This window comes from Somniosus microcephalus, chromosome 4 (genome assembly GCF_052327205.1).
Source record: "Somniosus microcephalus isolate GS21.2 chromosome 4, FLI_Smic_1.0, whole genome shotgun sequence".
Lineage (NCBI taxonomy): Eukaryota > Metazoa > Chordata > Chondrichthyes > Squaliformes > Somniosidae > Somniosus > Somniosus microcephalus.
Window position 1 is genome coordinate 97,576,449 of NC_140990.1, and position 27,320 is coordinate 97,603,768.

Sequence of the window (27,320 nt, forward strand, 5' to 3'; positions counted from 1 at the left end):
GTGTGTGTGTCAATGTTCACATTGAGTGTGTGTCAGTGTTCACATTGAGTGAGTGTCAGTGTTCACATTGAGTGTGTGTGTCAGTGTTCACATTGAGTGTGTGTGTGTCAATGTTCGCATTGAGTGTGTGTCAGTGTTCACATTGAGTGTGTGTCAGTGTTCACATTGTGTGTGTGTGTCAGTGTTCACATTGTGTGTGTGTCAGTGTTCACATTGTGTGTGTGTGTCAGTGTTCACATTGTGTGTGTGTCAGTGTTCACATTGAGTGTGTGTCAGTGTTCACATTGAGCGTGTGTGTCACTTCAAATTGAGTGTCAGTGTTCACATTGAGTGTGTGTCAGTGTCCACATTGAGTGTGTGTCAGTGTTCACATTGAGTGTGTGTGTCAGTGTTCACATTGAGTGTGTGTCAGTGTCCACATTGAGTGTGTGTCAGTGTCCACATTGAGTGTGTGTCAGTGTTCACATTGAGTGTGTGTCAGTGTTCACATTGAGTGTGTGTCAGTGTTCACATTGAGTGTGTGTGTCAGTGTTCACATTGAGTGTGTGTCAGTGTCCACATTGAGTGTGTGTCAGTGTCCACATTGAGTGTGTGTCAGTGTTCACATTGAGTGTGTGTCAGTGTTCACATTGAGTGTGTGTGTCAGTGTTCACATTGAGTGAGTGTCAGTGTTCACATTGAGTGTGTGTGTCAGTGTTCACATTGAGTGTGTGTGTGTCAGTGTTCACATTGTGTGTGTGTCAGTGTTCACATTGTGTGTGTGTCAGTGTTCACATTGAGCGTGTGTGTCACTTCAAATTGAGTGTCAGTGTTCCTTCAAATTGAGTGTCAGTGTTCACATTGAGTGTGTGTCAGTGTTCACATTGAGTGTGTGTGTCAGTGTTCACATTGAGTGTGTGTGTCAGTGTTCACATTGAGTGTGTGTGTCAGTGTTCACATTGAGTGTGTGTCAGTGTTCACATTGAGTGTGTGTGTCAGTGTTCACATTGAGTGTGTGTGTCAGTGTTCACATTGAGTGTGTGTCAGTGTTCACATTGAGTGTGTCACATTGAGTGTGTGTGTGTCAGTGTTCACTGAGTGTGTGTCAGTGTTCAGAGTGTGTGTCAGTGTTCACATTGAGTGTGTGTGTCAGTGTTCACATTGAGTGTGTGTCAGTGTTCACATTGAGTGTGTGTGTCAGTGTTCACATTGAGTGTGTGTGTCAGTGTTCACATTGAGTGTGTGTCAGTGTTCACATTGAGTGTGTCACATTGAGTGTGTGTGTGTCAGTGTTCACTGAGTGTGTGTCAGTGTTCAGAGTGTGTGTCAGTGTTCACATTGAGTGTGTGTGTCAATGTTCGCATTGAGAGTGTCAGTGTTCATGTGCATGTCTGTTCACGTGCGTGTTCACGTGTGTTCATGTGCGTGAGTGATCGCATTGTGTGTATCAGTGTTCACAATGTGTTCACATGCGTGTCAGCGTTCACGTGCGTGTCAGTGTTCGCATTGAGCATGCATGTCAGTGTTCACGCGTCAGTGTTCATGTGCGTGTGTTCACGTGCGTATGTGTGTCAGTGTTCACATTGTGTGTGTGTGTCAGTGTTCACATTGAGCGTATGTGTGTGTCTGTGTTCACGTGCGTGTCAGTGTTCATGTGCATGTCTGTTCACCTGCGTGTGCATGTGAATGTTCACGTGTGTGATCACGTTGCGTGTGTGTTTTTCTATTGTGTGCATGTCAGTGTTCATACGTGTCAGTGTTCACGTGCGTGTGTTCATGTGCATGTGTGTGTCAGTGTTCGCATTGTGTGTGTCTGTGTGTGTGTGTGTGTCAGTGTTCACATTGAGTGTGTGTGTGTGTCAGTATTAATGTGTTGTGGTGTTGACGGAATAGGTCACGGTGGTGACTGGTGATGTTGCGGTGACGTTTTGGTGAGTTGCTGTTGTTCTGACTGATCGACTGCTCTTGCTCTCTTGTGCTCACCTTTTACCTATTTCTGTCTTCCCAGCTGCGTGACTGCCTGGATGTGGATGCCTACAACCTCTTCCACAAGAAGCTTACCGAGAGGACACTGATGAAGGACCCCAAATTTAAGTGGTGCACTCATGTAAGTATCTCGAGCGTCAAGTGTGAGGGGAGCCTTCCAAGCCTGCGGGCCAATGGAAGTGCAGTGTCCATATGGTAAGAGGCTCCTCCAACTGTCTGTCATGGGCAGAAGGGCCCGTTCTACTTAAAGGGGCCATTTGGGGCTTACCAGAACCTGGGGCCATTGAGAACTGTTAGAGATCAACAGGAAAAGGTCAGTGTCTGACCCACAGCTACCTGCTGCTGATTGGATTTGTTTTCTCTCCCAGTGTTCGAACGGATTTATTTACGATGGGAATCAGAGCAAGGTCACATGTCCGCAGTGTAAAGGCAGCTTCTGCGTCGAGTGCAAGAGGCCGGTAAGTAGATGTGGGCCCCACCTCGAAGTGGAGGGGACGCCTGCATTTCAGTAAAGAGTGATGTTGATGTGTCTGGGTGTGTGTATGCGTGCTCTGTTTGTTGTGTACGCACGTTGAGAGTGTGTACACGCATGGCCCTTTCCCCCTCTCTATCTCCCCCCCCCCCTGTGTGTGTGTGTGTGTGTGTGTGTGTGTGTGTGTGTGTGTGTGTGTGTGTGTGTGTGTCCCACTCTGTCTGTGTGTGTGTGTCCCACTCTGTCTGTGTGTGTGTGTGTCCCGCTCTCTCTGTCTGTGTGTGTGTGCGTGTCCCGCTCTGTCTGTGTGTGTGTCCCTCTGTGTGTGTGTGTCCTGCTCTGCCTCCTCCCTTTTCTAACCCCTGTTGTCATTCCCAGTGGGAGCAGCAGCACCAGGGAATCAGCTGTGATGATTTCCAGAACTGGAAGCGGGAGAATGACCCGGAGTACCAGGCCCAGGGACTGGCAGCCTACCTGAAGGAGAATGGGATCGGTGAGTGGGAAGAGCCCAGGTTCCATCCACTTGTCTGTGCTGAGTGAGCTGCTCCCAGCCGGGGTGGGGCAGGCAGACGAGCGGCTACCGTCAGTGATAGTCCAGTGACTCGTGCTGGGGGTGGGTGCGTTGTGTGTTAGCGCTGCTGTCAGGTGAGGACGACATCAGGCTCACCTGTGATGCCCTCCACATTGCAATACTCTGCCGACATTCGCTGTCAGGGCTCACGCACGGCTGGAACATTGGGGCGAGGTATTGGAGGATAACACTCCTCACTGAGGAGGGGGGGGTCAGTGGTCTTCGCGTGGGAGGAATGGATTTATTTAATGCAAAACTTTTATGTCTTCATCTCCCTCCCTCTCTCCCCCCCCCTCCCTCCCGTTATTCACGCTTCCTCGTGCCATCCCTCCCTCCCTCGGCCCCTCCCCCTCCCCCTCCTCATCCCCCTCCTCACCCCTCCCCCTCCTCACCCCTCACCCTCCTCACCCCTCCCCCCCTCACCCTCCCTCTCCCCTTCCCTCCCTCCCTCCCTTCATTGCTCCCTCCCTCGTTCTTTCCCTCGCTTCATTCCTCTCTGACACTCCTCAATCTGTCCCTGATCCTCCCCTTACCCCCGCCACCCCCCGTTCTCTCCCCACAGATTGCCCGAACTGCAGATTCCGTTATGCGCTAGCTAAAGGCGGCTGCATGCACTTCAAGTGTTCCCAGTGCCAGCACGAGTTCTGCAGCGGATGTTACAACACCTTCCTCGCCAAGAAAGTGAGTACCAATTGGCTCGTGTCCTTACATTACTGACGGTATCTCTACTGATGTTAATCCAGCTCCCTCACACTGTCACTCAGTAACCCCTCCCCCAGCACCCTGTGTTACTGACTGTATCTCTACTGATGTTAATCCAGCTCCCTCACACTGTCACTCAGTAACCATTCCCCCAGCACCCTGTGTTACTGACTGTATCTCTACTGATGTTAATCCAGCTCCCTCACACTGTCACTCAGTAACCCCTCCCCCCAGCACCCTGTGTTACTGACTGTATCTCTACTGATGTTAATCCAGCTCCCTCACACTGTCACTCAGTGACCCCTCCCCCAGCACCCTGTGTTACTGACTGTATCTCTACTGATGTTAATCCAGCTCCCTCACACTGTCACTCAGTAACCCCTCCCCAGCACCCTGTGTTACTGACTGTATCTCTACTGATGTTAATCCAGCTCCCTCACACTGTCACTCAGTAACCCCTCCCCCAGCGCCCTGTGTTACTGACTGTATCTCTACTGATGTTAATCCAGCTCCCTCACACTGTCACTCAGTAACCCCTCCCCCAGCACCTTGTGTTAGTGACTGTATCTCTACTGATGTTAATCCAGCTCCCTCACACTGTCACTCAGTAACACCTCCCCCAGCGCCCTGTGTTACTGACTGTATCTCTACTGATGTTAATCCAGCTCCCTCACACTGTCACTCAGTAACCCCTCCCCCAGCGCCCTGTGTTACTGACTGTATCTCTACTGATACCAACTCCTTGCTCTCTGCTGCCCCTGGGTTTGCATCTTGATATGAAACTGTTGCCGGTGGTAAGCACAGCAGCCGGTGACTCTGTCCTCTCCAATTCTTTCAGAAATGCAATGACCCGGTATGCCGGTTGAAGGAGAGTCTCCACGCGCACCACCCACGGGACTGTCTGTCCTACCTCCGGGACTGGCCGGTCAACAGGCTGCAGGCACTGCTACAGGTAACGCCGGGTGAGGGGCGGGGGAAGATAGAGAGACAGAAGCGAGTGTGAGGGGAATGGGGTGGAGGGACGGCTGGGGCTGAGATGGGGAGAGGGGGTGGTGAGGGAGGTCGCGGGTGGTGAGCCGAGGGAGGGGTGATGTGAGCGCAGGTGACCGGGTTGTGAGGGGGAGGTATGGGGGGAGCGGGGTGGCAAGGGGGGAACGGGGTGTCGACGGGGACGGGACAGTGAGTGGGGGGGGGGGGGGGCGCCAACAGGATGGCGGGTGGGGGCATGGCATGGTGAGGGGGCTTAGGACTGTTTGGTGGGTGTGGGGGATGGGACGCTGAGTGTGGGGTTTGGGGGGAGACGGGGTGGTGAGTGAGGGGGAGTGGGGAACAAGTTGGTAAATGGGGCACGGAGTTGGGTGGGGTTAAGTGGTGAGTGAGGGGGAGTGGGGAACAGGTTGGTAAATGGGGCACGGAGTTGGGTGGGGTTAAGTGGTGAGTGAGGGGGAGTGGGGAACAGGTTGGTAAATGGGGCACGGAGTTGGGTGGGGTTAAGTGGTGAGTGAGGGGGAGTGGGGAACAGGTTGGTAAATGGGGCACGGAGTTGGGTGGGGTTAAGTGGTGAGTGAGGGGGAGTGGGGAACAGGTTGGTAAATGGGGCACGGAGTTGGGTGGGGTTAAGTGGTGAGTGAGGGGGAGTGGGGAACAGGTTGGTAAATGGGGCACGGAGTTGGGTGGGGTTAAGTGGTGAGTGAGGGGGAGTGGGGAACAGGTTGGTAAATGGGGCACGGAGTTGGGTGGGGTTAAGTGGTGAGTGAGGGGGAGTGGGGAACAGGTTGGTAAATGGGGCACGGAGTTGGGTGGGGTTAAGTGGTGAGTGAGGGGGAGTGGGGAACAGGTTGGTAAATGGGGCACGGAGTTGGGTGGGGTTAAGTGGTGAGTGAGGGGGAGTGGGGAACAGGTTGGTAAATGGGGCACGGAGTTGGGTGGGGTTAAGTGGTGAGTGAGGGGGAGTGGGGAACAGGTTGGTAAATGGGGCACGGAGTTGGGTGGGGTTAAGTGGTGAGTGAGCCAGAGAATGAGCTACGAGGAGAGGGGGGGACAGATACATAGTGAGAGAGAGCTGGAGAAAGACAAATGGGGAGAAAGAGAGAGACTGGCACACGGGGAGCGAGAGATGGAGACACAGAGAGAGGGAGATGGAGACAGAGGCACAGACAGAGAGACACACACACGGAGGGATGGGTCGGACGGATGGAGGGGGACGGGAACGGAGAGACAAAGAGAGAGGAGAAGACAGGACAGAGAGAGAGAGAGAGATGGAGACAGAGACACAGAGAGAAGGAGACAGAGACACACAGAGAGACACAGAGGGAGAGTCAGAGAGAGAAGGGGCGAGAGAGAGAGATGGAGGCAGCCCAAGGCTCTGGAGACTGTTAACTGCTCGGAGCAAGAGGTCTCGGAGGCAGATCCTGTTCCTCAGGGTAGGAGAGGGGCAACTGGAGTGGATGTTACCCTTTGACCTTTGTCGATCGGCTCTTGGTTAATCTTGACATTTTCCTTTCCCTTTTCTGCAGAACAACAACGTGAATTTTGACACAGACCCTCCCACCGGAGCTGAGCCGACACCAGGAGGTCAGTGCTGTCCTCTGCCAAAACTGCTCACTATTCCAGGACCATCCTGGAATGCAAAGATAACGCTTTGATAACCGGCAGAGCAGGCTTGAGGAGGAGCCATATGGCCTACTCCTGCTCCTAACTCTTAGGTTCTTGGCTCCTCTTCTCTACTACAAACCGTCTTCTTAAACCCCTCTCCCCTGCCTCCCCCATCCTCGCCTTCAGCATCGTGTGAGGAGCTCATGGACTTCTTTGTCTCTAAGATTGAGACCATCCGTTCAGCTGCCTCTGCCACTTCCTTCCCCTAACCCACCGGGCCAAACTTCCTCAAAGGTTTCCCCCCTGCCCCAGCCCTGAACTCACATCTTTCTCCAGTTTCTCTCCTATTTCCCCTCATGCCCTATCCAAGCTCATCTTGTCCATGCGACCCACCTCCTCTCTTGACCCGATTCCCACCAAACTGCTGACCACCCAACTTCCCTTCCTGGCCCCCATGTTCGCTGACATTGTTAACGGTTCTCTCTCTTCAGGTACTGTTCCCCTCCCCTTCAAATCTGCTGCATCATTACTATCCTCCAAAAAACAACCCTTGACCCCTCCGTCCTTGCAAACTACCGCCCCATCTCCAACCTCCCTTTCCTCTCAAGTCCTTGAATGTGCCGTCACCTCTGAAATCCGTGCCCATCTTTCCCACAAATCCCTGTTTGAATCCCTCCAGTCAGGTTTCCGCCCCCGCCACAGCACTAAAACAGCCCTCATCAAAGTCACAAATGACATCCGATGTGACTGTGACTGTCAAACTATCCCTCCTCATCCTTCTCGACCTGTCTGCAGCCTTTGACACAGTTGACCACTCCATCCGCCTCCAACACCTCGCCTCTGTCATATACCTCAGTGGGACTGACCTCTTAACTGTCCAACTGTAGGGATGTGGGAGAGGGCAGTGATGGAGGAAGGGCGGGCTGGGGGGGGGGGGGGGGGGGGAGAGAGGTGGGAGGGGGTGCAGAAGGCGACTTGAGAGGGGGCAGGGGAGGGAGGATGGAGAGGATGGGTGGGGGGGTGCTGGAGAGGGGTGACAGGACAGGACAGGCGGGGGGGTGAAGGGAGGTTGGAGAGGGGGTTGAAGGGCTGGAGAGTGAGGGAGGGCGGGCGGGGGGAGGGAGAGCGAGATGGAGGAAGGGTGGGGAGATTGGGACAACGGTGGTTCTTACCTCCTTTCTCTTGCTGTTCTTTCCCATCAGGTCCGTGTCGGGTCATGGAGCAGCGGGAGGTAGGGGACAGCCTGTCTGATGAACCGTGTGGGGTCACAGCACACGAGGGACACGCGGGACTGTGCGAGTGAGTACACGAGCGTGTAAATACCAGTCGACAGGAGCCAGGCCCAAACACCGGATCTGTCTCTCTCTCTCTCTCTCATAAGAACATAAGAATTAGGAGCAGGAGTGGGCCATACGGTCCCTCAAGCCTGCTCCGCCATTCAATAAGATCATGGCTGATCATCGACCTCAACTCCACTTTCCTGTCTGATCCCCATATCCCTTGATTCCTCTAGAGTCCAAAAATCTATCGATCTCAGCCTTGAATATACTCAAAGACTCAGCATTCACAGCCCTCTGGGGCAGAGAATTCCAAAGATTCTTCAGCAAGGACTTTAGCAAGGCTTTTGATAAGGTTCCACATGGCAGACTGGTCACGAAGTTAAAAGCCCATGGGATCCAGGGCAAAGTGTCAAGTTGGATTCAAAACTGGCTCGGAGGCAGGAAGCAGAGGGTAATGGTCGATGGGTGTTTTTGTGACTGGAAGGCTGTTTCCAGTGGGGTTCCGCAGGGCTCAGTACCGGGTCCCTTGCTTTTTGTGGTATATATCAGTGATCTAGACTTGAATTGATATACCTATCAATTCCTCCAATAAAAGGCGAAGAGTTACGAAGGTGACTAAAGGTTTTTATTGACTAAATAACAGAGCCCACTCTCGTGGGTGATCCGATCCAAGCAGGAGGAATACCAGCCAGTCGCTCACCTTTATACCTGGCCTGGTGGGTGGAGCCAAGGCGGAGTCGGCAGTGGTCATCCCAGGTATAGCAGTGTGGCAAGAGGCGACCTCGTACCGTGATACAATAGTGGTCAGTGATACAGTTATAACGAACAGTGGTGAACAGTGCTAACTACTAACAGTGATACGATAGTGAACGTGGTTTACCACATTCACCCCTTGTTTAGAATTAAGTCCGGCGGGGTGAAGTGTACTACCAATTCTGGTAGGTCAGTCTGTCCGGAGGCTTTGTAAGCCTCTCCGATCGCCGCAGCGGTGGTGTTGCCTTATCCGGTGCTGGTGCCTTATCCGGTGTTGATGCTGGTGTTTGCGTGGTCGGCGAGGGCTCGTGGGGTTCCGGCATGCCGTCTACCTGGGCTGAGGTTGGGGGGGGTGGTGGCGGTGTTTCCGGATCGGCTGAGGGTGCGAGGTCTCGTAGGGAGACAGTGTCCTCCCGCCCGTCTGGGTACGCCACGTAGGCGTACTGGGGGTTGGCGTGCAGGAGGTTCACCCTTTCGACCAGGGGGTCCGTTTTATGGGCCCTCGCGTGTTTCCGCAGCCAGACCGGCCCCGGGGCGGTCAGCCAGGTTGGTAGAGTGGTTCCCGTGGTCGACTTCCTGGGGAAAACGAACATTCGTTCATGGGGGGTGGTGTTAGTGGCCGTGCAAAGTAATGACCGGATGGAGTGCAGCGCTGTCGGGAAGACTTCTTGCCAGCGGGAGGTTGGGAGGCCCTTAGACTTTAAGGCTAAGAGGACGGCCTTCCATACCGTCGCGTTCTCTCTTTCCACCTGACCGTTACCTCTGGGGTTGTAGCTGGTGGTCCTGCTTGCTGCAATACCTCTCTCTAGGAGGTATTGCCGGAGTTCCTCGCTCATGAAGGAGGAGCCCCGGTCGCTGTGTATATAGTTCGGGAACCCGAACAAGGCGAAGAGGGCATTCAGGCACTTAATGACCGTGCTACTGGTCATGTCGGGGCAGGGGAAGGCAAAGGGGAAACGGGAGTACTCATCAACGATGTTGAGGAAGTACACATTACGGTCAGAGGACGGGAGGGGCCCCTTAAAGTCGATGCTCAGGCGCTCGAAGGGGCGGGTGGCCTTGATCAGGCTTGCTCGGTCCGGCCTATAGAAGTGCGGTTTGCACTCCGCACAGGTCTGGCAGTTCCTGGTCATGGTCCTGACCTCCTCGATGGAGTAGGTCAGGTTGCGGGCCTTAATGAAATGGTAGAGTCTGGTGACTCCGGGGTGGCAGAGCTGGTCGTGGAGGGTCTGAAGCCTATCGATATGCGCACTGGCGCATGTCATTCGTGAAAGGGCATCAGGGGATTCGTTCAGCTTGCCTGGCCGGTACAAGATCTCATAATCGTAGGTGGAGAGCTCGATTCTCCATCTCAAAATCTTGTCATTCTTGATTTTGCCCTTCAGCTTGTTATTAAACATGAAAGCCACCGAACGCTGGTCGGTGAGGAGGGTAAATCGTTTGCCTGCCAGGTAGTGCCTCCAGCGCCGTACTGCCTCCACGATCGCCTGGGCCTCTTTCTCGACCGACGAATGTCGGATCTCGGGGCCCTGTAGGGTCCTTGAGAAGAAGGCCACTGGCCTCCCCTCCTGGTTTAGGGTGGCGGCTAAGGCGAAGTCGGATGCGTCGCTCTCCACCTGGAAGGGGATGGACTCGTCCACTGCGTGCATCGTGGCCTTGGCTATGTCTCCCTTAATGAGGGAGAAGGCCGCGCACGCCTCCTCCGTGAGGGGGAAGGAAGTGGCTTTCAGGAGGGGTCTGGCTTTGTCCGCGTAATTGGGTACCCATTGGGCATAGTAGGCGAAAAGCCCCAGGGTTCTCCTAAGTGCTTTAGGGCAGTGGGGGAGGGGTAGCTCCATGAGGGGGCGCATTCTTTCTGGGTCGGGGCCGATGATTCCGTTCTCCACTACGCAGCCGAGGATGGCAAGGCGCGTGGTGTTAAACACGCATTTCTCCTTATTGTAGGTGAGGTTCAGCCGTTGGGCCGTACGGAGGAATTTCTCCAGATTCGCGTCATGTTCCTGCCGGTCGCGGCCGCAGATAGTGACGTTATCTAGGTAGGGGAATGTAGCCTGCAGTTCGTTCTGGTCAACCATCTGGTCCATCTCCCTTTGGAAGACCGAGACCCCATTAGTGACACCGAAGGGGACCCTAAGGAAGCGGTATAGGCGCCCATTCGCCTCGAAGGCGGTATACTGGCGGTCCTCAGGGTGGATAGGGAGTTGGTGGTAGGCCGACTTCAGGTCGATGGTCGAGAATACTTTATACTGTGCAATCTGATTGACCATGTCAGATATGCGGGGGAGTGGGTATGCGTCCAGCTGGGTATATCTGTTTATGGTCTGGCTGTAGTCGATGACCAGGCGGTTTTTATCGCCGGTCTTTACGACTACGACCTGGGCACGCCAGGGGCTGCTGCTCCCCTCGATAATGCCCTCTTTCAGGAGGCGCCGCACCTCAGAGCTAATGAAGGCTCTGTCCCCGGCGCTATACCGCCTGCTCTTCGTAGCGACGGGTTTGCAGTCAGGGGTAAGGTTAGCAAACAGAGAGGGTGGCGGGACCTTGAGGGTGGAGAGGCTGCAGGTGTTACGCGGTGGGCGGTTTAACGTTTGCTGGTTGTTGACTGTGAGTGGGGGGAGGGGTCCACCGTATGCTAGGGTTACGCTTTGGAGGTGGGATTGGAAGTCCAGCCCTAGCAGGACGGCAGCGCAGAGATGGGGGAGGACGAGGAGTTTAAAGTTTTTATACTCCGTGCCCTTAACCGACAGGGTCACGACACAGTAGCCGCTGATGTCCGTGGCGTGGGACCTCGATGCCATCGAGATTCGGCTGCGCGTTGGTAGGACAGAGAGGGAGTAGTGGCTCACCGTGTCTGGGTGGATGAAGCTCTCCGTGCTTCCGCTGTCGAACAGGCAGGTCGTGGCGTGGCCGTTCACTTTGATGTCCATCATTGACTTGGACAGATGGTGCGGGCGGGCTTGGTCCAGGGTGACGGAAGCTAGTGTGTAGCTGAGCGAGTCGTTGTCATCTGCGGGCGAGGCGGTCGGGCGTGGTGAGTAAAATGGCGTCTCCCACGAGGTAGGGCAAAATGACGGAGAAGATGGCTGCCCCCGTAGCTCACATGAGGCACTATTGGGGTCGGTTGCCTTAATCAAAGATGGCCGCCCCCATGACTCATGTGTGGGGATGCTGGCCTCAGTTGCCCTAAACGAAGATGGCCGCCCCCATAGTTCGCATGCGGCACTGCTGGCCTCTGAGGATCCGCTCCTGCAGGCCTTGGAGAAGTGGCCTTTCTTCAGGCAGGTTTTGCATATGGAGTTCTTGGCTGGGCAGCGCGACCTCGGGTGCTTCTCCTGGCCACAAAAAAAACAGCCGGCGGCCCGATCGCGGATGCCCGATGTCGGGGCCGGTGCTGGGGGTGGCGGGGCCGGTCGGGTCCGGGACGCCGACGCAGAGGTAGGTCCCGGGGGCGGCGCTGGGAAGGGTGCTGTGGTAGGGGTCGGGCCCGAGTCCCAGGGTCGCGAGCAGTACCTGGTGAATGCTTCCTGATCTTGGTGGGCCACTTCCAGGGAGATAGCGAGGGCTTCAGCTTTTTCCATGCTGAGGTCTTTAGCTTCCAGCAGTCTTTGCCGTGAGTACTCGGACCGTAGGCCTTTCAGGAATGCGTCGCGGATATTATCTTCAGTATTTTCGGCTGCCGACACCGATTTAAAGTCACAGTTCCTGGCGAGTGCATATAGCGCCTGTGAGAATTCGGCTACTGATTCTCCTGGCTGTTGCGGCCGTGATCTTAGGTGCCTAGCGTACATGTAGTTTACCGGGGTCCGGTACTTCTGTTTCAGCAGGTTGATGGCGGTCTCGTAGGTAGTCATGTCCTCGATGAGAGTGTATACTCTCGGGCTCAGTTGTGCCTGCAGGACACTTAGTTTGGATGCCTGAGGGACGCTGGATCCTCTCAGGTATGATTCGAAGCAGACCAGCCAGTGTTTAAAGTCTGCGGCTGAGTTTGCTGCTCGTGGGTTCAGGTCCAGGTACGGCGGTCTGAGGGCTCGCAGCCAAGCTGGCTGGTGTGGCTGTGCTCCTGGGAGCTGCGCTGGTGGCTCCTCCGCCGGTTGTGACTCGTTGTCGGACATCATTAAATTTAGTCAATAAAATTGATATACCTATCAATTCCTCCAATAAAAGGCGAAGAGTTACGAAGGTGACTAAAGGTTTTTATTGACTAAATAACAGAGCCCACTCTCGTGGGTGATCCGATCCAAGCAGGAGGAATACCAGCCAGTCGCTCACCTTTATACCTGGCCTGGTGGGTGGAGCCAAGGCGGAGTCGGCAGTGGTCATCCCAGGTATAGCAGTGTGGCAAGAGGCGACCTCGTACCGTGATACAATAGTGGTCAGTGATACAGTTATAACGAACAGTGGTGAACAGTGCTAACTACTAACAGTGATACGATAGTGAACGTGGTTTACCACATGAATATAGGGGGTATGATTAAGAAGTTTGCAGATGATTCTAAAATCGGCTATGTGGTTGATACTGAAGAAGGAAGCTGTAGACTGCAGGAAGATATCAATAAATTAGTCAGGTGGGCAGAACAGTGGCAAATGGAATTCAATCTGGAGAAGTGTGAGGTAATGCATTTGGGGAGGGTTAACAAGGAAAGGGAATACACATTAATTGGTAGGACACTGAGTAGTGTAGAGGAACAGAGAGACCTTGGAGTGCATGTCCACTGATCCCTGAAGGTAGCAGGCCAGGTAGATAAGGTGGTTAAGAAAGGCATATGGGATACTTGCCTTTATTAGCTGTGGCATAGAATACAAGAGCAGGAGGGTTATGCTTCAACTGTATAAAACACTAGTTAGGCCTCAGCTAGAGTACTGCGTGCAGTTCTGGTCAACACATTACAGGAAGGATGTGATTGCACCAGACAGGGTACAGAGGAGATTTACAAGGATGTTGCTGGGAGTAGAGAATCTTCGCTATGAGGAAAGACTGGATAGGCTGGGTCTGTTTTCCTTGGAACAGAGGAGGCTGAGGGGAGACCTTATTGAGGTGTATAAAATTATGAGGAGCCTAGATAAAGTGGATAGAAAGGACCTATTTCCCTTAGCAGAAGGGTCAAAAACCAGGGGGCACAGATTTAAAGTAATCATTGGAAGGTTTAGAGGGGATTTGAGGGGAAATTTCTTCACCCAGAGGGTTGTGGGGGTCTGGAACTCACTGCCTGAAAGGGTGGTAGAGGCAGGAACCCGAACCACATTTAAAAAGTACTTGGCTGTGCACTTGGGACGCGGTAACCTGCAGGGCTATGGAAGAGCTGGGAAGTGGGATTAGGCTGGATAGCTCTTTGTTGGCCGGCGCGGACACGATGGGCCGAAATGGCCTCCTTCTGCGCTGTAACTTTCTATGATTCACAACCCTCTGAGTGAAGAAATTCCTCCTCACCTCAGCCTTAAATGGCCGACCCCTTATCCTGAGACTATGCCCCCTAGTTCTAGACACTCCAGCCAGGGGAAACAACCTCTCAGCATCTACCCTGTCAATCCCCTTCAGAATCTTGTATGTTTCAATGAGATCACCTCTCATTCTTCTAAACTCCAGAGAGTATCGGCCCATTCTACACAATCTCTCATCATAGGACAGCCCTCTCATCCCAGGAATCAATCTAGTGAACCTTCGTTGCACCGCCTCCAAGGCAAGTATATCCTTCCTTAGGTAAGGAGACTAAACTGTGCCCAGTACTCCAGGTGTGGTCTCCCCAAGGCCCTGTACAATTCACAGAAATCACAGAAACCCCACAGTGCAGATAGAGGCCATTTCGGCCCATCGAGCCTGCACCGACACATATCCCACCCGATCCCCGTAACCCCTACACCAACACATATCCCACCCTATCCCCTGTAACCCCACGTATTTAATCCCCCTAACACTAAGGGTCAATTTATCATAGCCAATCACCCTAACTCGCACATCTTTGGACTGTGGGAGGAAACCGGAGCACCCGGAGGAAACCCACGCAAACACGGGAAGAATGTGCAAACTCCACACAGACAGTTGCCCGAGGCCGGATTCGAACCCGGGTCCCTGGCGCTGTGAGGCAACAGTGCTAACCACTATGCCACCGTGCTGCCCTGTGCAAGACCTCCTCACTCTTATACTCCAACCCCCTTGCAATAAAGGCCAACATGCATTTTGCCTTCCTTATTGCTTGCTGTACCTGCATGCTAGCTTTCTGTGTTTCTTGCACGAGGACACCCAAATCTCTCTCAACACCAACATTTAAAAAAAAATTGTTTTTCTATTCTTCCCACCAAAATGAATAAACCTCACATTTCCCTACATTATGCTCCATCAGCAGAGAGTAGTGATGAACGGTTGTTTTTCCAGACTGGAGGGAAGTGGACAGTGCTGTTCCCCGGGGCTCGGTATTAGGACCACTGCTCTTTTTGATATATATTAATGACCTGGACTTGGGTGTACAGGGCACAATTTCAAAGTTTGTGATGAACAAAACTCGAGAAATGTAGTAAACAATGAGGAGGATAGTAACAGACTTGAAATGGGCAGACACATAGCAGATGAAATTTAACGCAGAGAAGTATGAAGTGATACATTTTGGTAGGAAGAATGAGTAGCGGGAGTATGAACTAAAGGGTAAAATTTTAAAGGGGGTGCTGGAACAGCGAGACCTGGGGGTATATGTGCACAAGGTGGCAGGGCAGGTTGAGAAGGCTGTTTAAAAAAAAAGTACAGGATCCTTGGCTTTATTAATAGAGGAATAGAGTACAAAAGTAAGGAAGTTATGCTAAATCTATATACAGGAAACTTTGGTTTATCCAGAGGTTGTATGTCCGGAAACCTCGATCTACCGGCAGTGAATAGCACGTTTACAGAGTTGGACACACCGTAGGTAGAGGTTGGACAGGAAGAAAGGGAATGGGTGACCAACAGGCAGAGTACTAGGCGCAGGCAGGGAGTGCAGGGGTCCCCTGTGACCATCCCCCTCTCCAACAGATACACCACTTTGAGTACTGTTGGGGAGGATGGCTTATCAGAGGAAGGCAGCAGCAGCCAACTTCCTGGCACCAGGGGTGGCTCTGCTGCACAGAATGGGAGGAAAAAGAGGGGTAGAGCTATAGTAATAGGGGATTCAATTGTAAGGGGAATAGATAGGCGTTTCTGCGGCCGCAAACGAGACTCCAGGATGGTGTGTTGCCTCCCTGGTGCAAGGGTCAAGGATGTCTCTGAGCGCTGCAGAACATCTTGGAAGGGGAGGGTGAACAGCCAGTTGTCGTGGTGCATATAGGCACCAACGATATAGGTAAAAAGCGGGATGAGGTCCTAAAAGTGGAATATAGGGAGTTAGGAGATAAATTAACAAACAGGACCTCAAAGGTAGTAATCTCAGGGTTGCTACCAGTGCCACGTGCTGGTCAGAGTAGAAATAGAAGGATACTTCAGATGAATACGTGGCTAGAGGAATGGTGCCAGGGGGAGGGATTCAAGTTCCTGGGACATTGGAACCGGTTCTGGGGGAGGTGGGACCAGTTCAAACCGGACAGTCTGCACCTGGGCAGTGCTGGAACCGATGTCCTAGGGGGAGTGTTTGCTAGTGCTCTGGGGGAGGGTTTAAACTAAAATGGAAGGGGGTTGGGAACCTGAGCAGGAAGACAGAGGAAAGGGAAACAAGGATAAAAGCAAAAGATAGGAAGGAGAAAAACAAAAGTGGCAGTCAGAGAAATCAACGGTTTAAATCAAACGTGGCCACAGTAAATAATAATTCTAATAGGTCTAAGAGCTTTAAAAAAACAAGCCTGAAGGCTTTGTGTCTTAATGCGAGGAGCATTAGTAATAAGGTGGACGAATTGGCTGTGCAAATAGAGGTAAACGAATATGATTTGGTTGGGATTACGGAAACGTGGCTCAAGGACGACCAAGACTGGGAACTCAACATCCAGGGGTATTCGATATTCAGGAAAGATAGGCAAAATGGAAAGGGAGGAGGGGTAGCATTTCTGGTTAAAGAAGGGATTAACACAATTGTAATGAAGGATATTAGCTCTGATGAGGTGGAATCTGTATGGGTAGAATTGAGAAATACTAAGGGGAAAAAAACATTAGTGGGAGTGGTATATAGACCTCCAAACAGTAAGGCGGAGGTTGGGGATAGCATTAAAAGGGAAATTAAAGAAGTGTGCAATAAGGGCACAGCAGTCATCATGGGTGACATTAACCTACATATAGATTGGGCTAACCAAATTAGTAACAATACTGTGGAGGAGGAATTCCTGGAGTGTTTATGGGATGGTTTCCTGGACCAATATGTCGAGGAACCAACCAGAGATCAGGCCATCTTAGACTGGGTATTATGTAACGAGAAAGGATAAATTAGCAATCTTGTACGAGGCCCCTTGGGTCGGAGCGATCATAATATGATCGAATTCTTCATTAAGATGGAGAATGAAGTAGTTGACTCAGAAACTAGGGTCCTCAATTTAAATAAAGGAAACTACGATGGTCTGAGGAGCGAGTTGGGTAGCATTGATTGGGGAATGTCACTCAAAGGGTTGACGGTGGATAGGCAATGGCAAACATTCAAAGACCGAATGGATGAACTACAGAAGTTGTTCATCCCAGTTTGGCATAAAAATAAAACAAAAAAGGTGACTCAACCGTGGCTAACCAGGGAAATTAGGGATAGCATAAGATCCAAGGAGAGCACATACAAATTGGCCAGAAAAAGCAATAATCCTGAGGATTGGGATCAGTTTAGGATTCAACAAAGGAGGACAAAGGGATTAATTAAGAAAGGGAAAATAGAGTATGAGAGTAAGCTTGCAGGGAACATAAAAACTGACTGTAAAAGCTTTTATAGATATGTAAAGAGAAAAAGATTGGTGAAGTCAAGCGTAGGTCCCTTGCAGTCAGAATCGGGGGAATTTATAATGGGGAGCAAAGAAATGGCAGACCAACTAAATACATATTTTGGTTCTGTCTTCACAAAGGAGGACACAAATAACCTCCCAGAAATACCGCGGAACATAGGGTCTGATGAAAGGGTGGAACTGAAAGAAATCAGTATTTGTAGGGAAATGGTGTTAGGAAAATTGATTGGACTGAAGGCCGATAAATCCCCAGGGCCTGATAATCTACATCCTAGGGTACTTAAGGAAGTGGCCCTGGAAATAGTAGATGCATTGCTGGTCATCTTCCAGAACTCGATAGACTCTGGAACAGTACCCATGGATTGGAGGGTAGCTAATGTTACCCCACTATTCAAAAAAGGTGGCAGAGAAAAAGCAGGGAATTATAGACCGGTAAGCCTGACATCGGTAGTGGGGAAAATGCTAGAGTCCATTATAAAAGATGTAATATCAGAGCACTTGGAAAGCAGTGACAGGATCGGACAAAGTCAACATGGATTTACAAAAGGTAAATCATGCTTGACTAATCTACTGGAATTTTTTGAGGATGTAGCTGGTAAAATAGATAAGGGAGAACCAGTGGATGTGGTGTATTTGGACTTTCAGAAGGCTTTCGATAAGGTCCCGCATAAGAGGTTAGCGTGCAAAATTAAGGCACATGGGATTGGGGGCAAGGTATTGACTTGGATAGAGAACTGGTTGGCGGACAGAAAGCAAAGAGTTGGAATAAACGGGTCGTTTTCTGAGTGGCAGGCAGTGACTAGTGGGGTACTGCAAGGATCGGTCCTAGGACCCCAGCTGTTCACAATATATATTAATGATCTGGACGAGGGAATTGGATGTAATATCTCCAAATTTGCAGATGACACAAAGCTGGGTGGGAGGGTATGCTGTGAGGAGGATGTCATGAAACTCCAGTATGATTTGGACAGGTTGGGTGATTGGGCAGAAACATGGCAAATGCACTATAATGTGGATAAATGTGAAGTTATCCACTTTGGTGACAAAAACAGGAAGGCAGATTATTATTTGAATGGCAATAGATTGGGAGAAGGGGAAGTGCAAAGAGACCTGGGTGTTCTTGTGCACCAGTCGCTGAAGGTAAGCATGCAGGTGCAGCAGGCGGTTAAGAAGGCAAATGGTATGTTGGCCTTCGTAGCAAGAGGGTTCGAGTACAAGAACAAGGATGTCTTGCTGCAGTTGTACAGGGCCTTGGTGAGACCGCACCTTGAGCATTGTGTGCAGTTTTGGTCACCTTACCTGAGGAAGGACATTCTTGCCATGGAGGGAGTGCAGCGAAGATCCACCAGGCTGATACCTGGGATGGCAGGAATGACGTACGAGGAGAGATTGTGTCAATTGGGCTTATACTCACTGGAGTTTAGAAGATTGAGAGGGGATCTCATCGAAACCTATAAAATTCTGTCAGGTCTGGACAGACTAGATGCAGAAAGGATGTTTCTGATGGCCGGGGAGCCTAGAACCAGGGGTCATAGTCTAAGGATAAAGGGGTAAGCCATTTAGGACTGAAATGAGGAGGAATTTCTTCACCCAGAGAGTGGTGAACCTGTGGAATTCTCTGCCACAGAGGGCGGTGGAGGCCAGTTCATTAAATATATTCAAGAAAGAGTTGGATATATTTCTTGAGGCTAAAGGGATCAAGGGATATGGGGAGAAGGCAGGGGACAGGGTACTGAATTTGGATGATCAGCCATGATCTCATTGAATGGCGGAGCAGGCTCGAAGGGCCGAATGGCCTACTCCTGCTGCTATCTTCTATGTTTCTAAATCAGGAGCCGTTTTGTTAGGTTTTTTTTCTTCTCGTGGCTTTTTTTTTCAACAGTCAGGCTCTGGAAAGTCTCTCTGAAGCTGTTGCTAAGCTACAGAGACGCTTCCAAGGTACGGGCCGACTGTTTAGAAGCTGTTGCTAAGCAACAGTGTTTGTTGTCAGATACGGAGCTGAAAACCTCCGTATGCTTCAACATTAACGCTGGTATGTCCGGCAGTTTTGATAGATCGGCAACAGCTCGGTCCCGTCGGTGCCGGATATCACAAAGTTTCCTGTAAAACACTGGTTAGGCCTCAGCTGGAGTATTGTGTCCAATTCTGGGCACCACACTTTAGGAAGGATGTCAAGGCCTTGGAGAGTGTGTAGAAGAGATTTACTAGAATGGTACCAGGGATGGGGTTGTCCTCCTTCGAGCAGAGAAGGTGAAGAGGAGATTTGATAGAGGTGTTCAAACTCACGAACGGTTCTGATAAAGTAAATAAGGAGAAAGTGTTTCCAGTGGTAGAAGGGTCGGTAACCAGAGGGCACAGATTTAAGATGACTGGCCGAAGAACCAGAGGCGAGATGAGGAAACTTTTTTTTTTACACAGCGAGTTGTTGTGATCTGGAACGCACTGCCTGAAAGGGTGTTGGAAGCAGATTCAATAATAACTTTCAAAAGAGAATTGGTTAAATACTTGAAGGGAAAACATTTACAGGGCTGTTGGGAACGAGCAGGGGAGTGGGACTACTTGGAGCCGGCACAGGCACGATGGGCCGAATGTCCTACTTCTATCATTCTATGATCTCTCTTTGTCTCTGGGTGGGCAGTGGGTCAGACACTGACCTTTCACCCCCGGGTTGGTTACTCTTTGGGTGGGCAGTGGATCAGACATTGACCTTTCACCCCTGGGTTGGTTACTCTTTGGGTGGGCAGTGGGTCAGACATTGACCTTTCACCCCCAGGTTGGTTACTCTTTGGGTGGGCAGTGGGTCAGACAATGACCTTTCACCCCCGGGTTGGTTACACTCTCTCCCTCTCTTCCTTCAGGTCCCACTATAAGGAGTACCTGGTGAGTCGGATCAATGCCCACTCCCTGGACCCGGCCCACATGTTTGACGAGGCAGAGATGGAACACTGCCTCAAACGAAGTGGAAAGGCCCAGCCGCCCAAGGCAGCGGGAGAGGAGGACGCTACCTACAAGAACCGGATGCTGAAGGTAGGGCAGGGCAACGGGCGGGGGCGAGAGTCGGCACGCCAACTGGCCGGGGGCGAGAATGGGCACCGCAATAGGCGGGGTCCAGGGGGTACAGGCAGTGGTCTGGTTGTAATGGGCAGAGCGCAGGGGCACAGGTCAAGGAGATTGGCCAGGAGGTTTTGTCAGGGGGGTAAGGGCAGGGGTCAGTATGTTACAGGCTGGGGTCAGTTAGCAAACAGGAGAGTGGGATTAGACTGTATAGAGAGTGAGGTGGGGAGTGAGGGGGAGAGTGGGATTAGACTGGGTGGGGAGTGAGCGGAGAGTGGGATTAGACTGTGTGGGGAGTGAGGGGGACGCTGCACCTCAGAGCTAATGAAAGCTCTGTCCCCGGCGCTGTACCGCCTGCTCTTGGTAGCGACGGGTTTGCAGTCGGGGGTGAGGTTAGCGAACAGGGAAGGTGGCGGGACCTTGAGGGTGGATAGGCCGCAGGTGTTACGCGGTGGGCGGTTTAAAATCTGCTGGTTGTCGACTGTGAGTGGGGGGGAGGGGTCCGCCATATGCTAGCGTGACGCTTTGGAGGTGGGATTGGAAGTCTAGGCCTAGTAGGACGGCAGCGCATAGCTGGGGCAGGACGAGGAGTTTAAAATTTTTATACTCCGTACCCTTAACCGACAGGGTCACAACACAGTAGCCGCTGATGTCTGTGGCGTGTGACCTCGATGCCATCGAGATCCGGTTGTGCGTTGGCAGGACAGGGAGGGAGTAGTGGCTCACCGTGTCTGGGTGGATGAAGCTCTCCGTGCTTCCGCTGTCGAACAGGCAGGTCGTGGCGTGGCCGTTTACTTTGATGTCCATCATCGACTTGGACAGGTGATGCGGGCGGGCCTGGTCCAGTGTAACGGAGGCTAGTGTATAGCTGAGCGAGTTGTTGTAGTCTGCGGTTGAGGCGGTAGTCGGGTCTAGAGGCACGGTGGCGGTCGGGCGTGGTGGGTAAAATGGCGTCTCCCACGAGGTTGGACAAAATGGTGGAGAAGATGGCTGCCCCCATAACTCACATGAGGCGCTGCTGGTGTCGGTTGCCTGTATCAAAGATGGCCGCCCCCATGACTCACATGTGGGGATGCTGGCCTCTGTTGCCTTGAAGGAAGATGGCCGCCCCCACAGCTCGCATGAGGCACTGCTGGCCTCTGATGATCCACCTCTGCAGGCCTTAGCGAAGTGGCCTTTCTTCATGCAGTTTGAGCAGGTAGAGTTCCTGGCTGGGCAGCGCGACCTCGGGTGTTTCGCCTGGCCGCAGAAGAAGCAGCCGGCGGCCCGATCGCGGGGGTCCGATGTCGGAGCCGGTACCGGGGGTGGCGGTCTCGATCGGGTCCGGGACGCCGACGCTGAGGTAGGTCCCAGGGGGGTTGCTGCGGGGGGTATCGCGGTCGGGGTCGGTCCCAAGTCCCAGGGTCGCGAGTTACAGTACCTTGAGTGTGCCTCGAGGTCCCGATGGCCACCTCTAGAGAGAGAGCGAGGGCTGCAGCTTTGTCCAGGTCGAGGTCCCTTGCTTCCAGTAGTCTTTGCCGTGAGTAGTCGGACCGCAGGCCTTTCACGAAGGCATCGCGGACATTGTCTTCAGTATTTTCTGCCGCCGTTACCGCTTTAAAGTTACAGTCTCTGCCGAGTGCTTGTAGCACCCGTAAAAATTCCTCCACGGGCTCTCCTGGCTGTTGCGGGCGGGATCTTAGGAGGTGTCTGGCATACATGGAATTTACCGGGGTTTGGTACTGTCTTTTCAGCCGGTTGATGGCATCCTCGTATGTTTTAAGGTCCCGGATGAGTGCGAATACTTTAGGGCTCACTTGGGCGTTCAGAACTCTTAGCATGGATTTCTGAGGCACGCCGGATTCTCCCAGGTAGGCTTCGAAGCAGCTCAGCCAGTGTTCGAAGTCGAGGGCTGAGTTTGCTGCCTGTGGGTTTAGATCCAGGTACGGTGGTCTGAGGGCTCGCAGCCAGGCCGGCTGCTGTGGCTGTTGTAGCTGGGCGTCTGGCTGGTCGCTTGGCTGGTCGTTTGACTGCTCAGGTGTCGACATTTTAAAATTTAGCCAATAAAATTGATATACCTATCAATTCATCCAATGAAAAGCGACGAGTTAAGAAAGTAACTATAGGTTTTTATTGGCTAAATAACAGAGCCCACCCTCGTGGGTGATCGGATACAACAAGGAGGAATGCCAGCCAGTCGACTACCTTTATACCTGGGCAGGTAGGTGGAGTCATGGGCGGAGTCAGCAGTGGTCAGCCCAGGTATAACAGCGTGACAAGAGGCGACCTCGTATAGTGATACAACAGTGTGAACAGTGATAACCATAGAGTAACGATATAACAGTGATAACTATAGTGTAACGATAGTGAACGATAAAAGTGGTTTACCACAGAGTTGGATGAGACTGGGTGGGGAGTGGGATTAGACTGGGTGGGGAGTGAGGGGGAGAGTGGGATTAGACTGGGTGGGGAGTGAGGGGGAGAGTGGGATTAGACTGGGTGCGGAGTGAGGGGGAGAGTGGGATTAGACTGGGTGCGGAGTGAGGGGGAGAGTGGGAATAGACTGGGTGCGGAGTGAGGGGGAGAGTGGGATTAGACTGGGTGCGGAGTGAGGGGGAGAGTGGGATTAGACTGGGTGCGGAGTGAGGGGGAGAGTTGGATTAGACTGGGTGGGGAGTGAGGGGGGAGTGGGATTAGACTGGGTGGGGAGTGAGGGGGAGAGTGGGATTAGACTGGGTGGGGAGTGAGGGGGAGAGTGGGATTAGACTGGGTGGGGAGTCAGCGGAGAGTGGGATTAGACTGGGTGGGGAGTGAGGGTGAGAGTGGGATTAGACTGGGTGGGGAGTGAGGGGGAGAGTGGGATTAGACTGGGTGGGGAGTCAGCGGAGAGTGGGATTAGACTGGGTGGGGAGTGAGGGGGAGAGTGGGATTAGACTGGGTGGGGAGTGAGGGGGAGAGTGGGATTAGACTGGGTGGGGAGTGAGGGGGAGAGTGGGGTTAGACTGGGTGGGGAGTGAGGGGAGAGTGGGATTAGACTGGGTGGGGAGTGAGGGGGAGAGTGGGATTAGACTGGGTGGGGAGTGAGGGGGAGAGTGGGGTTAGACTGGGTGGGGAGTGGGATTAGACTGGGTGGGGAGTGAGGGGGAGAGTGGGGGTGCCTGAATAACACGACTCATTGATGTCTCTGTGCCGGAGCGTTGGATGGGAGCCGGGAGGAGTTGATTCCTCCTTCTCGCGCAGTGTCCGCTGTCACACTGAGTCCATCACTTGTCGCTCTTGCTGATTAATCTCCCGATTGTTTTGCATTTGTCCCTCAGGCGATCTCCGGTATTCTCCTGGGAGACAAAATGCCGAGAATCAAGAAATGAGAGGATTCCTGGGAGGAGTCTTCACCTCAGGATTGAGAGACAGTGAGACGGAAAGAGAGTGATTTACACACTAAAACTATACAAATAAAATGACCGTTTGTTTAATCTCTTATTTAAACTGGTTTGCCTCTGCCTCAGCCCTTCCACCTCCCCCTCGACCCTTCCCCCTTCCCCTCGACCCTTCCCCCTTCCCCTCGACCCTTCCCCCTTCCCCTCGACCCTTCCCCCTTCCCCTCGACCCTTCCCCTCGACCCTTCCCCTCGACCCTTCCCCTCGACCCTTCCCCCTCGACCCTTCGCCCCTCGACCCTTCGCCCCTCGACCCCTCCCATCGACCCTTACCCTTCCCTCCCTCCCCTCGACCCGTCCCCCCGCCCCTCGACCCGTCCCCCCGCCCCTCGACCCGTCCCCCCGCCCCTCGACCCGTCCCCCCGACCCGTCCCCCCGCCCCTCGACCCGCCCCCTCGACCCGTCCCCCCGCCCCCTCGACCCGTCCCCCCGCCCCCTCGACCCGTCCCCCCGCCCCCTCGACCCGTCCCCCCGCCCCCTCGACCCGTCCCCCCGCCCCCTCGACCCGTCCCCCCGCCCCCTCGACCCGTCCCCCCGCCCGTCGACCCGTCCCCTCGACCCGACCCGTCCCCTCGACCCGTCCCCCCGCCCCTTCCCCTCGACCCTTCCCCCCCCTCCCATCGACCCTTCCCCCCTTCCCATCGACCCTTCCCCCCCTCCCATCGACCCTTCCCACGACCCTTCCCCTTGCCCTCGACCCTTCCCCCTTGCCCTCGACCCTTCCCCCTTGCCCTCGACCCTTCCCCCTTGCCCTCGACCCTTCCCCCTTGCCCTCGACCCTTCCCCCTTGCCCTCCACCCTTCCCCCTTGCCCTCCACCCTTCCCCCTTGCCCTCCACCCTTCCCCTTGCCCTTCCCCCTTGCCCTCCACCCTTCCCCCTTGCCCTCCGCCCTTCCCCCTTGCCCTTCCCCCTTGCCCTCCGCCCTTCCCCATTGCCCTCCGCCCTTCCCCCTTGCCCTCCGCCCTTCCCCCTTGCCCTTCCCCCTTGCCCTCCGCCCTTCCCCCTTGCCCTTCCCCCTTGCCCTCCGCCCTTCCCCCTTGCCCTCCGCCCTTCCCCCTTGCCCTCCGCCCTTCCCCCTTGCCCTCCACCCTTCCCCCTTGCCCTCCACCCTTCCCCCTTGCCCTCCACCCTTGCCCTCCACCCTTCCCCCTTGCCCTCCACCCTTCCCCCTTGCCCTCCACCCTTCCCCCTTGCCCTCCACCCTTCCCCCTTGCCCTCCACCCTTCCCCCTTGCCCTCCACCCTTCCACCCTGCCCCCGAACCCTCCAGCACGTCACAGGAGCGTTATTAATCAAAATTTGACACCAAACCATATAAGGAGATATTAAGGCAGATGATGAAAAGCTTGTTCAATGAGGTAGGTTTTAATGCGCGTCTTAAAACAGAAGAGAGAGGTTTAGGGAGGTAATTTCAGGGTTTTCTGATGTTGCCGAGGGGTAGCATGTAGATGAGAAATAGGAGGGGGCCAAGGATAGGTCCTTGGGGGACACCAGAGGTAACGATGCGGGAGCGGGAAGAGAGGCCGTTGCAGGTGATTCTCTACCTACAACTGGATAGATAAGAACAGAACCAGGCGAGTGCAGTCCCACCCAGCTGGACGACTGTGGAGAGGCGTTGGGAGGCGGATGGAGTGGTCGACCGTGTCAAAGGCTGAGACAGGTCAAGAAGGACGAGAAGGGATAGTTTACCACGGTTACACGATATAATTGGGGACTTTGATAAGGGCCGTTTCAGTTCAGTGGAAGGGGCGGAAACCTGATTGGAGGGACTCAAACATGGAGTTGCGGGAAAGATGGGCAAGGATTTGGGAGACAACAACACGTTCAAGGACTTTGGAGATGGGACAGTAGTTTGCAAGCACAGTGGGATCAAGGGTGTTTTCTTTTGAGGAGGTGTGATGATAGCAGATTTAAAGGGGCGGGGGACAGTGCCTAAGGAGAGGGTACCGTTAATATCAGCTAACATGGGGGCCAGTTGGGGAAATGGGTTGTCAGTAGTTTGGTGGGAATAGGGTCGAGGGAGCAGGAGGTGGGTCTCGTGGACAAGATGTACTCGGAGAGGGCATGAGGGGAAATAGGAGAGAAACTAGAGAAAGATGCGAGTTCAGGGCTATGGCAGGGGAGAACCTTAGGGGAAGTTTGGCCCGGTGGGCTGGGGAGGGAAGCGGCAGAGGCAGCTGAACGGATGGTCTCAATCTTGGTGACAAAAGTCCATGAGCTCCTCGTATTTGTTGGAGGTGAGGGTGGAGGAGGCAGAGGAGGAGGTGAGGGTGGCGGAGGCAGAGGAGGAGGTGAGGGTGGCGGAGGCAGAGGAGAGGAGTTTAAGATGACGGTTTGTATTGGTGAAGAGAAGCTGGGGGTTATCTTTGCGTTCCAGGATGATCCTGGCATAGTGAGCAGTTTTGGCAGAGGAGTGCAGGACCCAATCGTGCCTTACGTTGTCCAACCGGCTCTGCCGATGAATGGCTAAACCAGTTGTCCACCATAGACGTTCAAATCTACGTCCCTTGGACTTGAGAGAGTGGAGGTGAGGGTCATAAAGGGGGGAACAGCCAGGGTGAGAGAGAGTAATGGTCTTTATGGGGACTAGGGCATCAAAGGTGGAGGTGAGGGTGTGATCGATGGCTGCAGAATTATCGTTGAATGGAGGGCCAAAGGCCAGACAGTTGGAATTTTGAAAGTGCAGTTCTAAGTGACTTGGAGAGATTTTTTTCCAGGGGTGGACACAGAAGGAAGTAGGGTTGGGAGGTGGAAGGGAATGTGGGTGGAGGAAGTGATCAGAGATGGCCTTCTCTGTGATTGACACAATGCGAGGCCACGTGAGTTGGCAAGGTCGAGGGGGTGGGAGTTTTCTTGGAGGGAGAGATTAAGGGAGGATAGAGCATAATGAGTTGAGATGGAGGTTGAAATCACCGAGGATGAGAAGTCGCTCGGTGCAGAGGCTGAGGGAGGAAAGCAGGGAAGATATTTCAGAGAGAAACTTAGTAAGGTACTTGGGTGGGCGATGGAGAACGAGGATTTTAAATGAGAGGTGGAACAAGGAGAGATGCTCAAAGGAGGAGAAGGTGCCAGAGGAGTAGGGGCAGAGACCAAGGTGTGATTTGGTGATGAGAGCCACACCGCCACCGCGGCAGTCTTGCCGGGGCAAGTGGTGGAAGGCATAGCCAGACAGGGAGGCTTCATTTAGGGGGAAGGTGTCACCACCCCTCAGCCAAGTTTCCATCAAGGCCACGATGTCGATGCAATCATCCACAATAAGCTCATGGATGGCAAGGGCCTTGTTCGCAAATGAACGGACATTCTGGAGGGAGATGTGGAGAAGAGCAGTGATAGCTGATGCACTGGCAGAGTCCACAGGGTCAGCACTGGCAGGGGTGGGCGGGAAGGAGATTGGCAAGATTAGACCCCAGCGGGCGCACTAGGCGGGAAGATCGGCGAGCGAGTAGGTCGGGGCAGTTGGGGTTGCTGCTCGTAAGGAGGCAGCGACGAGTGCCTCGATGGGCCCTTCGGAGGGTGCCAAGGGAGGCACGCGGGGAAGCTGTAGGCTTATCTAAGGGGGAGACAAGCCTGGTACAGTGGCAGGAGAGTAGGAAGATTGTGGAGTGTTGAAGGGTTGGGGTAGGGATTTGGGAGGGCAGAGTACCT

The 27,320-nt window shown here is 53.4% G+C and overlaps 1 protein-coding gene across 1 annotated transcript in view; it reads left to right on the forward strand.

The window, feature by feature from the left end:
• The window catches only part of rnf31 (ring finger protein 31), a 132,190-nt gene extending 108,478 nt beyond the window's left edge, over nt 1-23,712 (forward strand). The window contains 9 exon segments of the mRNA XM_085984117.1: nt 1,988-2,086; nt 2,334-2,423; nt 2,816-2,930; nt 3,571-3,689; nt 4,549-4,662; nt 6,227-6,284; nt 7,508-7,604; nt 20,065-20,233; nt 23,557-23,712. Of these exon segments, the coding sequence (XP_085840243.1) occupies nt 1,988-2,086; nt 2,334-2,423; nt 2,816-2,930; nt 3,571-3,689; nt 4,549-4,662; nt 6,227-6,284; nt 7,508-7,604; nt 20,065-20,233; nt 23,557-23,607 (912 nt within the window). The 3' untranslated portion in view covers nt 23,608-23,712.
• The last annotated feature ends 3,608 nt before the right edge of the window (nt 23,713-27,320 follow it).